A 14,752-nucleotide genomic window follows, 5' to 3' on the forward strand; every position below is an offset into this window, starting at 1 on the left:
ATTATAGATAATTTTTATTTACATATAAATACTCTTCTATAAACATGCATCATTTTTATACTCAGCAGAAAATCAATAAAGGCATTAAAATTTTGTGTATTATAAAAAAGCGTAAAGATATTTTGGTATAATTCTTTAAAATGAAAACATAGTATGTAAATATTAAAACAATAAAATGTTGATTTGTTTGAAATTAATTATTTTTCTATGAAAACACATTAAGAGGAATTGCAGCTTACATATCCAGCAATATTATCTAAATGTAATTGAAAAGTGGACATTTATTAGCTAAATCATAATATTTTGTTTCTTATAATAAATAGAACCAATTTCAGGATATTTTTCTAGATTAAAATTCATTCAGGATTTTAATACAATTATCATCTTAAACACTAGTGAATTAATAATCTGAAGAATGTCTTCTATACCTTTCTTACAAGCCTTAAGACATGCTCTTTTAGAAGTAAAATTGTTTTCATTCCCTCCACATCCACTGTACTTAAATGGGCGGCATTTCCCAATAATTGAATTGTAGTAGAATCTGCTTTCATTGGCTTGACACAATCCTCTGTCCGCTGGGGTCAGACACCAGGAGGGGCCATAAAATTCTAAGAACATCAAGAAAACACGGTAAGTCACTTAGGATAATTAATCTAAGACTTTAATATTATTGTTTATAGATTAGTCTTGTGGGGTGTTTATGTAAAACAGTAATCTGCATGAATAAAAGCAGTACTCAGTAAAATTCATGCATTTTGATTCCATGAAAAGGCTCAACCAATCTCCAAGTGTCCAATAAATTAAAAAGTAGATACATTTGCTAATGAGAAGTGCTATGATTACTCTTTCTATGAAAAAACTAGCTGTACATAATAAAACCACTATTCAACAATTTGACTTCTGAAAATTTGTTAACCATATGCATTAAAAAAACTGTCAATGTTTACATATTGTTTGTTCGTGAATGTTCAACTTTGGAAAAAATAGTGCCAATGAACAAAATCTTTATTCTTTGTACAGCACAAATACTGAAGCTGAGGAAGTGTGTCTTCTCTTGACTAAAAAAGTGCTGAATGATGTAACAAAATCACAATTTAAAGTTCAGGGATCTAGATGTAGCAAATTCTAACTTTAAGCTTCAGAGAAGGAGCCAAGAAGAAATGGTTTGACTTAGTTATAAAGTTTTCTCATAAATTGAAGCATTGGTTTTAGATGAGTTAGACGTTTTTGCAAAGGAAGGAATATTGCTAAAGCCAGTAAAATAAAACACTTACAGGTTTAAACCAGAGAGACAAGCTGGTCTGTCAACGGGACCAAGCGATTTCAAAAATAGAAGAAAAAGATGCAACTAGAGTAATAAAAGGAACACTCATTTCCTTAAGGCAAAGCAGAGAAATAGATTCAGCCCAGTGGTTGTTTTTAGCTCCTTTGGGAATTCCTGTCAGTGAGGGGAAGCTGGTCCCCTTTAGTAGCAAAGCTAAACTGCTTGATATTAGTAAACCCATATTGCAGATATGTTGGTGGACGGTGAGAAATCAGTATAGGAAAACTTTAGTGGCTTTGCCAAAGCATGAGATGTGGGACAGCAAATGCAGACAAAGAGAATTTGCTAAATATTCAACATTGGCACAAAATAGAACTTTGAGGAATCCAATAGCCAACGAGGGTAAATAAGTTGAGCTGAAAGCAAGAAATGATCTGATGGCAAGCGAGCCCCAGATGAACAGACTGTAAAAGGAAAGAAATAAAATAAAACAATTTTGGAAAAAATGAGTAAAATATTAAATTGATACACACATTTTACCACCTCTTGATTTCTAGATATTTAAAAAAAGATTAGAGTGTCTTGATATAATAGCTCATGTGATAAAGAAACTCTGGAAAATAGGAGTGGGAATAATATGGGAGCAATATATGAGAAGATATTTTATAACGGTGATATTCTGTCAAAGTTCAAGAACTGTAATCACGTAAAGAATAGTAAATTTTATTTAGGTTTTTGACTAGGTCTATAAATATTGTGATTTTAAAAGCAACTCCTAGGATCTGTAAAACTGAAACATTATTCAAAATCATGTAGTGTAGTTTACGTTTTACCTTATCCTATTTGGGAGTTATAGTGCATGATTATTGCCATCAGAAATCAAAATTAAAATATATTTGGTGAGAATGTGTGCTTAACTTTCCATAAAAGGTTGAAATCTCCTCTTACCAACAGTGGTTTGTGTAAGAGGAATTTTCTGACAATCTAGGAGAGATACGCTTTAACAGCCCAACTATTGTGCAAACGTTCCCAATGTGTGTGCTATGGATTCTCATCAGCCCACAGCCTAGAGTATGAGATGGTTATTAATTGCCACCGCTTCCATCTCCATGAACTTCCAAAGTCATCACTTATGTTCAGAAATAAAAGAACTACCCCACAAGCAATTAGTCTGATTTGAGAAACAGAGGAAATTGTTATTTTTTTTATTCTCAACAAACACCCACAGATACTTTATAGTAGATGTGTATGATGAAATGATATGACTTTATATCAATTTTACTTTAGCATTTTGTACACAAGATATATTAGCCCACAGTAAGTTGCAGATAATATGTGTGGATGTACATATAAATTGGACACTTCTTTACAAATGGTAGTTACTATGTCTTAATAGCAATGCCCTACCTAAAGTTCCTTATTCCAGGACAGAGAGAGTTTTCTGATGACATGGGGTAAACTCATTCTTCTTTTCCCCTAACATACAACTTACAGTAAACCTGGCCCCATAACAAAATCAAGGCTATTTCAAAGTGAGGGCAAGTTATCCTGCTTCATCTTGGGCTACAGTTCCTAAACTGGAGGTAACAAGAGAGGAGCCTCTATTATCATGGGCCAGGAGCCTGGAACACGAGGTAAAAGCTAGAACCAAAATGGGCCTCTCCAATGGGATCCAAAACCATGGTCAATACACTACAGGTTTGGGGGGAGATATACTTTAGCTTCTGTCTTTCTTTAGCCACCAAGTCTTCCAACAATGTCTGCCACTGACCAAATCTACTCAGAAGCCAAGGGAAAGGTTTCCTATAATATGGGACAGGGCAAGAGGAAGGTATAGGATTGGTTTGAGAGCAGACGGTTGACCAGCACAGATGACATCAGAAAGAGTTTCACTACCAGTTAAATTGATCAAGGCATCAGACTGCCTCTGCTGGAAACTCTTTGTGACTTCTGGCATGCTGCTCCCACAGCCTGGGATCTGGTGTGCGGACGTGAATTGTCCCTCTTACCAGATACTTGCCCCTACTCAGGCAGTGTGTGTTCCTGACTGCCCTGATGACAGTTGTTTGTCTATCCCTCTTTGTTTGCCCTGATTTTAATCACTATCTACACAGATCATCAAACACAACTTCACCTTTGACCCAGATCAGTATTGAGGTTCTTAACACTAGAAATAAGAATATTTTGATGGTTAAAATTTAAAATTAATCACTAAGGATGTTGTATTATATGTACTTAACATTTAAAAGTTTTTAATAAAGAAATAAATTATTACTAGTAGGGGGGGTCTTTATAAGGCCATTGCTCTTCAGGAAATGAATTATACCTGTAAACTAATCCGTTTCTCCTAAAATCATTTTAACTCTAAACAGGAAGACTATCATTGGGTGTCTCTAGCATAAACAACAGTAGAATTAAATGATGAACAGATGTCTTCTCAAGGACATTTTAGCTCTAAGATTTTTTGAGTCTTTAATTATCGTCTGGTTCAATCTCCAAAGGTAACGAAATTAAAATTTTTTATACCCCAGGACGAGATGAGATAAGCTTGACTGTTTTCAATTAACATATTTATTCTAGATAAACATAGGCACTCACCTATTCAAAATCCAGACTTTGAAATCTACAATGAAAGAAAATATAAAGGTTTTGAAGTGGTTGCACAATGTGATTTTTTTGGTTTAGATTATTGATAGAAATTTAAGATAGAACAAAAGACACTAACCTGACTTCTGTTTGTTTTCCAAAGGGAATTTAATAACCAAATGGATTCTGTCTCGATCTCGCCATTAATAACAAGTTGGATAGCTTCCATTTAGAGGGTCTATGATAAGGTGTCAGAATTCAGGATCCACTTATTTTCTGCCAGGAGCTGCCATGATCTAGTAGGCCTGCTAAACTGTAGGTGGCACTTCAGAGTCAGTTTTATGTGTAAAGTGGTTTATATAATTTTTCTTTGAAACTTATACAGTAAACTTTGAATTTTATACTCACTTTGAATCTTTACTATGGTGTCTTTCTTCTTCTTCCCATTTTACATGCCCATTTAGGCTTTTATTTTACCAATCAAATAAGGTTTCAGAACCACCTCATGACTTGTGGAGTAAATTATTTTTTTCTTCTGAGACCATTTTAGGGAATTGAATAACAAATATTTCCTTTGAATAACAAACTTCATTTTTCCCCATAATTTCATAGTGAAGAAAAATAAAAATTTTTATTTTCTAATTACAAATTATCATTGTAAAATGTTCAAATAATACAAAAGTAAAGCAAATATAATGCAAAAGTTCTCCATAATTTAATCCTTGCCCTTTAATCACTATCAATGGTTTGGCCTTTATCTTCCCTCAAACTGTTTGCATATGCAGACATGTATTAGTATACTCCTCTGTGTCGTATTACTATACTTGGTAACATTTTGTGGCTATGTTTCCACATTTGTTCATACATATGCCTCCTTCTTTTTAATTTTATTTTTTGAATTGAGTACAGTATGTTCAGTCAATCCATGTCTTGTGTATATATAGATTACTTCTACTTTTTCAATTCCGGACAATAGATCATGAACATCCTTATACATTGGTTCAGATATTTCTAGAAGAGATATTTCTAAAATTAGAACTGTACAAAAGTTATATTCAATGTATAATTTGGTAGATGCTGCTGAATACTCAACTAAAAGTTTATATAAATTTATATTTCTACACGCGCCTTAAGTTTAAAAGTGCCTAAACATTATTTAACAAAACGTGGACCTTAATCCAATGCATTTATTTACTATTCATTGCTTTTTCCTCTCCTAATACCCACAAAAGTGGAAGGGTACTTTGTAGGACTAGTAACTGCTCAGAGCTCCCCAAATATTCTACTAAATATAATTTACATAGAATCTAAGATACCTTTGATTTTAAGACACAACATTATCTTATGTACTGCTTATAAAGAAAGAAAAAAACACAATTACACTATTATACACTATCAGTTGTAAGCTTCATCATGGTTTAAACAATGTTAAAATGTGGAAAAATATGCATCTTAGAAACAATAAAATATGATAATTTATCTTTTTTGTGTCAACACACTGAAACACGTACGTACATACAAACACACACAAATAGGAAGGGAAATGATATATGCTACCCGTTGGGCAAAAAGCTGAGAGGGAATGCAATCAGATGGCAGGATGATTCCTAGAGAGAGATTTTTAGCAGGTAGCAAGCTTAGCAGTTTGCTAGGTTACAATTCTACAAAATAATTCCTTTATGCTGAGCTTACTGTATCCTGCTGGGATCCTCTAGAAGCTACTTCCAGTCTTCTATTTTATTTACTTCATGATGAGTTGGAAAACGAAAATAGCAAAGAAATATTAAAAGGATACGCTAGGAATGTTGACAGTGATTGTATGTAATGCAAATATGGCTGACTTTCTTTTCTATGTTTTTCAATTTGTCTGCAATTATAATATTCAAATTATATAATAAAATACATAATAAATATTAGAAATAATATTATATAGTAAAAATATTTTTAGAGTGATCCCAGTGTCCTGGGGTCATGCAGAAAGTCCAGAGATTGGAAGCTGTTTCTGACTGGGAATGGAAAGTAAAACTATCAGCTGTAAGTGTACTATATATAGATAATAAGTCTGTACTACTGGAAAAGCATGTGTCTCCATTCACTACCAAGGGAGAAGCGGTGTTAAGTGAGCAGAAACTGGCATTCCATAGAAGAGAAAAGAGAGCAGGGAATGGGAAAATGAGCGCCGTGAAACATTTTTTTTCTATGTGTACTGGGCCACTTTGCTGAGTGTGAAATGTAGAAGGTAGGCTGCCAGGGCACTGGAAACTAAAAGATCGTGTGGAAACAGACTGCAGGAAACCTTGCCCAGGCACGGAAGCCTCCACATATTGAAAAGGAAAAGAGAAATTGGGTAGATATTTATTGGGTTGCACTTCTTTGCCTAGATACTGCCTAATCCATGGGCAGAGTTCACAAAGTTATCTTCATCCAGAGATTTTTTCTAAATAAAGCCACCAATAAAGAAAGCCATGGTAAAATTGACAATCATGAAACTTATGAGTATAATTTATTCTATGATAATTATGTCTTATAATGTTTTAGAAAAACTTTTCTTCATGTCATATCTGCAAAGTTGAAAACTCTATACGATTTTAGTAAAAAGTGAAAATTAAAGTTTATTTAGTCCCTTGATCAGCTTTTAAGGAAGGATGAGATTTTGATACACTGAGGAGATAGAGGGAACTATGGGTGAAGGAAAGCACAAAGGTCAGAACATTCCTGGTTTTGGGGGGGGGGGGTACTCTGCAAACTCTGGGCTATCTGAAGAACAGAGTGCATGGAGAGTCCAGTGGGATGCAAAGCTGGAAAAGTAGATTTAGGCCAAATAAAGAAGGTCTTTGAATGCTACTATATTTGGATTTATGATGTAGACATTAATACACCACTGAAAGTACTGAAGGATGAAGGACACAAGTTCTGTTCTTTCTTGATTCGTGAAGCAAACTCAACCAGGCATGGGTTGGTTGAATCCACTAGGAGACTTGCAATAGAGGCGAATATAAGGTGACCCTAACTCCCTAACTAAAGCAGTTACAGTGGGAATAGCTGAAATTAAGCACCAGATTGAATGTGGGCAAGGGAGACAGACACTTAGAGGGAGGATAATTGAAATATTTCTAGACTAGTTGACTTACAAGATGCAATATTTTTTTAATTTATTATGAAACATAATTATAATAGAAACTATAGTCATGATAGTTTCATAAGTTGTAATTTTAGCATGGCTTTCTTTCATTGTGGCTTTACATAGAAAAATCCCTGAATGAAGATGAAATTGTGAACTATGCCCATGGATTAGCCAGCGTCTAGGCAAACAGATCCAAGATGTTAGATCGAAGATAGAACCCAGGTTTTGAGAAGACAGAAAATTTTAATTTTGACTTCAATGGAAGAACAATATCATGATTAATTCTGTACTTCAGTGGAAGTACAACATCATGACTCCATCCTGCCATAACACTTGTGCAGGTCTGTGTCTGAGCAGGTAACATAGCCATTGAAATCATCTATGTGTCTATCTCCTTCCCTGATTTCAGACATGCCTGTAAGGACAACAACACCCTCTTTATTCTTCCCAGACTCCCAGTGTCCATGACAATTCTTGTTCTGTAGGCGGCACCCAATATTTATTGAACTGAACTGAAATTAAGAAGAATAACACATCTGTACCTCAGGTCATAAGATAAAGTTGGAAACAGGTTTGCAAGTCTTCTGTTTAGAAATAAGATCCAAAGACAGAAAACATGTATTAGTAGTTTATAATTATGTTTGAATTTTACAAGTGCTTTATGTTATTTCAGGTAATCATAGTATTAAGTATAAAATGAGGATATTTCAGATCAAGGTTACAGACTTTAGTTTCACTAAAAAATTATCACTAATAAAATGTATACAAATAATTTCCATGATTATTTATTTTTTTCCTGCTGTAAACTTCTGTTGACATCGGTGATCATCATAAATATCATAAAAAACCCTCAAATATTAATACTTTTGAGCTCTTATTGAGTACTAAACACTGGGTTAAGAATTTTATATATGTCATCACAATCTTCACAAAAATTTTCTGAGATATTACTCTCCGCATATAACAAATGAGGAACCCAAGGCTAAGAGTTGTGTAATTTTTTTCAAGGCCACAGAGAGAGTTGACAAACAGCAGAAGTGGAATTTAAACCCACATCTTTCTGCTCATAAAGCTAATGCTCTTAACCACTATGCTATGTCATTTGAAAATTAACTGGAAAATAAAAATAACTGAGCAAAGATATTTTAATAATTATCAGATAAAGAGAAAGTTGTCACATCTTCTCCTTTATATCTGATCCCCAAATTCTCTCTTCTTTGCAACTCAGGTTCAGAATGTCTTAGACGCTTCCCTCCCTCAGTTACATGCATCGAGTTAGAGTTTACCAAGTCTGAACAGGACAAAGATCTAATCAAAATAGGTCATCAAACAAGGAAGCTGGAAACAGTCTTGGGAGTAACCGTTCTGAGCCAAACCGTATTCAGTACTCCAACATTTGAAGGCAAGAATTACTGGGTTACCATGTTCAACATGGACTGATTCTACAAATCACAGACCAAAGTTCCAGGTTTTTCTGCACTCTGTGATCATGTTTGTACTGGCCAGCCAGATCCATTTAATGGCATTAGGTTGTGATAGACAACTAGAAACCTCATTCTGCTCTGTCCCTAGAAAGATAGAGTTGAGATTTTCCTAACCAAGACATTTTACACCAATGCTTTTCAAATTCATTCCTGCAAAGATTGTCCAGTATTCAAATAGCAAAAGGGCAGTCAGAGAATTACACAGGACACAGAGCAGCACAGTTTTTCTATCCTATTCCAACCACATTCCTAACTTGCCCTTAGCAGTCAATACCAAATTCATATTATAATAGAGATTTTTACCTTTAGCAAAAAGCACGTGCCATCAAATTACTATTATTAATTTAGTAGTTTGTATTTTGTATTGTATTCATTTGTGAATAAGTTTTGATATAGTTTTCAAGTAGTCACATGCATAGTTTATTCCTACTATTTTACTTGTTCATGTAAAATTAATGTCATTCAAAATAATTTGGCTTACAAATTGGAAGTCTGTGATTTTTCTCTTTTAAATGTATCTGTATATTATTCAAGTTTTAGAAACACTTCCCTGGAGGAATCTTACAACTGACGTAAAAAATTCATCCTTGTTAAAACCAGAGATGGTCCAGGAAGAAAGGGATTAGCAAAAGCAGTCTGTGGTCACCAGGGTGACTTGTTTGAATGGCAGCAATCTTGGCAGAAATGAAGTGCTACATTTTTGTTTCTCACCAGCTCTCCTGCCAGGAAGTAGGAGGTCTGATGGATTCTCTCTACAAATTGCTATCTATTTTTGGAAAGCCAGCTTGTCAGAAAATCAACATATGAGGAACCAGATTCACCATGCAGGCGTATTTAGACTATCAGAGAAGGTTCTATGCTTCTTGGTTTGAAAATACATTATGAAAAACAGGATACTTCTTTGGGACTATGGAAGTGGGTTGTTGATGAATTAGGGTTTTTCAGAATTGTTAATGGTGCTGGTGATTAACCATGGTATGCTGCTAAGTGTGTAACTCTATAGTTGATGGGGGATATTTTCTTTCCAGAAAATTTCCATGGTTGTGATATTCTTTTATATGTAATCATAGCTTCAACAAGAGGCCAAATAGGTAACAATATTCTCTTGCAAATCTGTAAATGACTATATCAGGGATGGTGTTTGGCTGACAATCGGGCAATTTGTCAGCATAACACCTCCTTTAGAGGGCCAATAATAACAAAAAAATTTTAAAAAGAAGTGCATGTATGCATGTGTGTGTGTGTATATATATGTTTTTCCTTTCTTCCCATTTTTTTCACGTATATATGGCATCTAGCCACTAGATCATACATTGAATACAGTCAGGAAAGAGAGAGAGCTCCAAGCACCCAGATGGTCTTCAGAATGACATCCAATCAGTTTCCCTTGACCTGGAGGCTGCCAGGAAGCAATGAGGAACTAGGTCAGGTAGATTGGTCTTCCTTTTCTCAGTCAGAAAGCAAGTATCAGATTGGGTTGGCAGTAGGGTTTTGAAGTCTATTCAAAGATTTTTTTTCCCAAAATATCATAAGGCTGATGTAGTCCCAAGACAGCTATCAAAGTTGACACATAGAAGCAAAGGGGACTATAACAATCACGAAAATAACTTACCTTTTTCGTGAATGGGTCAGGTCCACTCAAAAGGCCCATAACCAGTATGAACATTTGAGAACATTAATTTTTGTTTGCTAGTTAGACATTTACCAATGAGATATATTGAGAGGAAAATATTAACTCTATGCATGGAAATATTAAAACTTTATTAATTGTATGCTATCAAAGGCATCACATATACCATATAAATATTAAAGAAATGTCAAAGCACAAACATTAACATATGCGTAAAACGCTACCTAATCCTAAAATGAACATGGATGCATGAATGAAGAAGGCATTCAGAAAGACTTGGTAAGTATGATCCGCATTCTTCCAACCATCATTTGTTCTTTCTTTTGTAACTGTGGATCACAAAATCAATAAAAAACGTAAGTCATCTGTCTTGTGCCTAAGACTGTGTGAGACGCTGGGGGAGGGGAGTTCTACAAAATATATAATACCTGGTCTCTTTCCTGAAAAACTTGTAATCTAGTCAGTGTGACAGAGCTAACACAACATCAAATAATGTAAGTATCAAATGAATCAAACCAGGAAGCCAGGAGAAAGAGAGAGGAGGACTTCCCTGTGGCGGTGAAAAGGCAGCTTAGGTAAGATGAGGACGGCCAGGGGATTTTAGGTGGGAGAAACCACACAAAACATCATGTGGAATGAGAATGGATAATTTGTATTTGGTAATAATGAACAGTGGATAATTTGTGTTTAATGACAATGTCTATTCAGAATGGACAAAGAAAATTCCTGTTTAAAGGATGGTGAGACAAAATCTGGAACAGGTAGAGGGCTGACAGATGTTGCCGACAAATTTAAGTCAAGTGGATGAGACTAAATGAACACAGAGAAAGAATGTTTCCATTAAGTTTTTAAAAAATTTTTCTCTAAAGCAAGAGAGATATAAACTTGTTTGATTAAAGATAGTCTGACCCAAACACGATGGATGTATGGGAGTAGGACAGTGACGTCGAAAAGATCATATCTGATACATGTCATATATGACTCTCTCATCCTCTGTCTCTCTTTCTACACACATATATACATACATATATTTTGACTTATGTTTGATATCTGACTATATATATTAATAATATATGTATATAGTATATCTGAGTTATATCTGATCTCTGTGATATTTATCGTCTATCTTTTTTCTCTCTCTCTCCCTCTCTCCTCTTCTCCCCCCTCCTCTATATCTATCATCAATCATCTACGTATCTATTGTCTATACCACATGGTTTGCCTGAGCCAGTATTAGTTCATGCTTATTTTTTTGGTATACCATGTCCCAACATATATGTGATTTTTAAAAAGTTGAAATAGTTTTTAAATAAAACTATTTTACATATCCATCAAATTAAAAACCCAACTTTCTGTCTATACATATATATTTAGAATAGATAATTTTTTAGCATCCCCCTTTTATTTTCATTAGTGCCCCAGTTTGGCTGATAAATGATCGTTGAGTTAATCTAAACACGAAGGATTGATAGTCTGAACAAAACAGGTGAGACTGAAAATGGAGAAGACAGGAATGGATATTTTGTCAGAAAAAAACAATAGAATTTAATGACTGACTAGAAGAAGAGAAGTGATCAAAGGACGTTACAAAATGCTAAAGCTGGAATAATCGAAAAAATAGTGGCAACACTCTGAAAGTTTGGAAAGCTGGAAATATTGAAAAAGAGAAAAATTATATAAGTAAAGTTCTTTTGGCTTCGAAGCCCCATGATTCTTCTGCATGTCAGTATTCTCAGCCTGTTTCTAGTAAACACATTTGAACTGTTGAAATTTCCATATATCTATTAACTTAGTTCTATTGTATATTCTCTTTTAAGGGCTTATTGTAATTTTGTGACTATGTTTGTACTGATGCCTTTATCTGAATAATTAGAGATTTTATAAGTGTCTGAAACATCAACTTCTCCTGCAAATGGGAACTTACAAAGAGTTGTTTGACAGATGAGAAACCAAGCGCTGGGAAGTGAAGCGTATTGCTCTGAAGCATGTGGGTCATAATAACAAGTAATAACACTTCTATAGCGCTGACTAGGTATCAGGCACTGTCCTAAGCAAGCTATGCATACAGACTGATTTCACCTCACAACAAAACTGATGAGGTAAGTACTACGTTATTACCATCCTCACTTTACAATAGGAAAATGAGGTTCAGAGAGGTTAAGAAGTATTATAAGATTGCACAGCTGGTAAGTGGATGAACTGGGACTTGAGCCCAAGTCTTCAGGCCCAGAGTCTTTTCTCTCAGCTGCTATATTATAATGCCAACCACAGGGGGGACATCAAGAAGAACCAATTATGGTAGTCTTTCATTTTGAAGATTATGCACAGAACTGCACACATTTAGAGAGATTGTTTCAGAATTACTTCTGTCACACGTGGTGAGAACAAACATTTATTGAAGCTACATGGATATGCTCATAATTCAGCCAATCAAACTCAAATAATTTGCTCTTGTTCACAGGGATGTGCTTACAAAACATTTTATAAAAATTTATTAAGGAAGAGTAAGGCTCAATCTTAGAGATCATCAAAGTAGTCTACTAATATAGAAATATGGAGATGAAAGGGAGAAAATTAAACCCCAACTGTGCATTCAATAAGCATTCAAATATCTTGAGTCAAGAAGGCTCATTGGAAAAAATATATTCTCAAGCTCATTTGCAACATTATGGTAGTTAAGAATGAATAATAATTTTTAAAAATTACCAAACCATTTTCTAGTAACATTGAACAAAACTTCTAAAATGCTTTTCTAGTATCATCATGAAGAGAAACATATATTTACAAAATATATTTATATATATTTCACTTAAGAACAGTAATACAATCTAGCTGTATTTTTGAAATATTCAAATACTCTACCTAAGGATTGTTACTTAATGGAAAGAATTTTAAGAGAATGCTATTCTATTTGTGTGGTGGGCATGCTGTCATTCCTGCAAACTGAATTGGAACCTTAAAGAATTTACATCTTTGCAAAAGATGCTAATACCCACAGAGAACCTTACATATTTGCTAAAACCTTGAACAAGGTCTCACACAAACATAAAGCTGTATTTTCTTAAATTATAATAGAACATAGTAATATAATTGCAAGCAGTGACAGATATAATTATTTTTGAGCTGGAATATCGAGTGTCTTCACAGACCTGAGCAATGCCCTTTGATGGAGTGGGGAATGGATTAGGTATAGGAAGAGTGGGGCACGGTTTCCTTTCTATACTCTGTCATCTATATGGGGTGGAGGAGGGATAATCTAGGTCTTAGATAGCAGAGAGAGAGACGCTGTATGCCCACCTTTCACAATTTGGATGGGGTGAATACGGGATCATGTCGGTCTTTTGAAGAGTGGAGGCAGGGCTTCATTGTCACTTGACGCTTAAGCCAGCCTTTGTATCGAACTTCTCATAGTAGTTATTGCAACATTATTTCATGTTTTCAATTAGGAACGTTACAAAAGAATAAGAAAAGAATGCTCCAAAAAAAGGAGGGAAAGGGATCAAATTGGCTAAAGGAATTTAGACTTTGAGGCAAATATATACAATAAAAAAATAAAATAGTTTTAGACAAATAAAGGAGACCAGTGGCCCTAATTTTAAATGCAGATCACTATGAATTATTCCTTAAATGCCTCTTGCTTTAAATAAAAATCCTCTTAATCTGTTTTCCTTTAAATTCATATTGTGAACTTTCACTGCTTCCTTAGTTAATAATTTACTCTTATGGCCGTTAATTTATTTATTACACTTTTTAGTGTGTATTTGCATAAAAACTTAGGACATATATCAGTATTTAAAACACTTACTTTCTCACATGTATGCTCTTTATTTCCCCCCTTGCTATTTTGGTATTATGCCTGTAAAAATCATGAGTTTTGTACTTCATAAAAGTTCAAGGCAAAACCACCCCCTAACCTACTATACTCATTTTACTGATAAATGACTGAAGATCTCTATTGGGATTAGTAAAGTAACCCAAACAAAAAATGTTGAAACATATTGAAAACTGATTTCATGCATTTCTTTTATTTGTAGATATATTGTTATATCTCATCTGCCTTTAAACTCATTAATAAATTTGCCATTCTAAACTTTCCCCTCTTCCACAGCAATAAGATTGAGCATGCTTTTCAACATATGATATTTAACTAGTTAAACAAAATGTCACTGAAAGACACAGGGCTGGAAGGACACGAAGAAACAATGCAATGAAATTACTTAATTTTACAGATAAAAAAATCAGAACTACAAAGATACTATCATTATTACAAACAAAGTAGTGTTTAAAAATGAGACTCAAATTCATCTGGTTTGAATTCACTGCTCTAATTATAGAATCTAAGGATCTCAAGGCACTTTGAAGACACCATATTGTCCAAGTCCCACTGAAACTTTGCATGCCCTCTGTGACATCTCAGCTGCTATTAGAACACAGCTTGAATGCCTAAAATTTAGGGAATTTAATCCCTGAGGCACCCATTCCTTTTTGAAGTTCTCATATTAAAAGTAAACACTTTACAGAAAGAAATTTGTACTTTAGATTTCATATGCGCAGCGTGATTCTTAGGTTGGGCTGATGGAGATAAGAAGGAAGGATGGGGATGTGGTAGTGGCAGTGGGGATTAAAATGGAGAGGACTGAGGCACGTACAATACTCAATTCTTC

At 34.4% G+C, this 14,752-nt stretch overlaps 1 protein-coding gene across 6 annotated transcripts in view; it reads right to left on the reverse strand.

The window, feature by feature from the left end:
- Positions 1–14,752, reverse strand: part of LOC124238484 (tissue factor pathway inhibitor-like) — a 78,294-nt gene that overhangs the window by 2,792 nt on the left and 60,750 nt on the right. For 3 of the 6 annotated variants that reach the window (XM_046659474.1, XM_046659473.1, XM_046659472.1), the window contains one exon: positions 429–608. In XM_046659474.1, coding sequence (XP_046515430.1) covers positions 429–608 — 180 coding nt within the window. Of the gene's footprint in view, positions 1–428; positions 609–3,862; positions 3,888–3,989; positions 9,858–10,070; positions 10,418–14,752 lie in introns of those variants that run through there. The other 3 variants (XR_006888317.1, XR_006888318.1, XR_006888316.1) reach the window with 3 other exon arrangements.

Source organism: Equus quagga, chromosome 4 (assembly GCF_021613505.1).
Source record: "Equus quagga isolate Etosha38 chromosome 4, UCLA_HA_Equagga_1.0, whole genome shotgun sequence".
NCBI classification, from domain to species: Eukaryota; Metazoa; Chordata; class Mammalia; order Perissodactyla; family Equidae; genus Equus; species Equus quagga.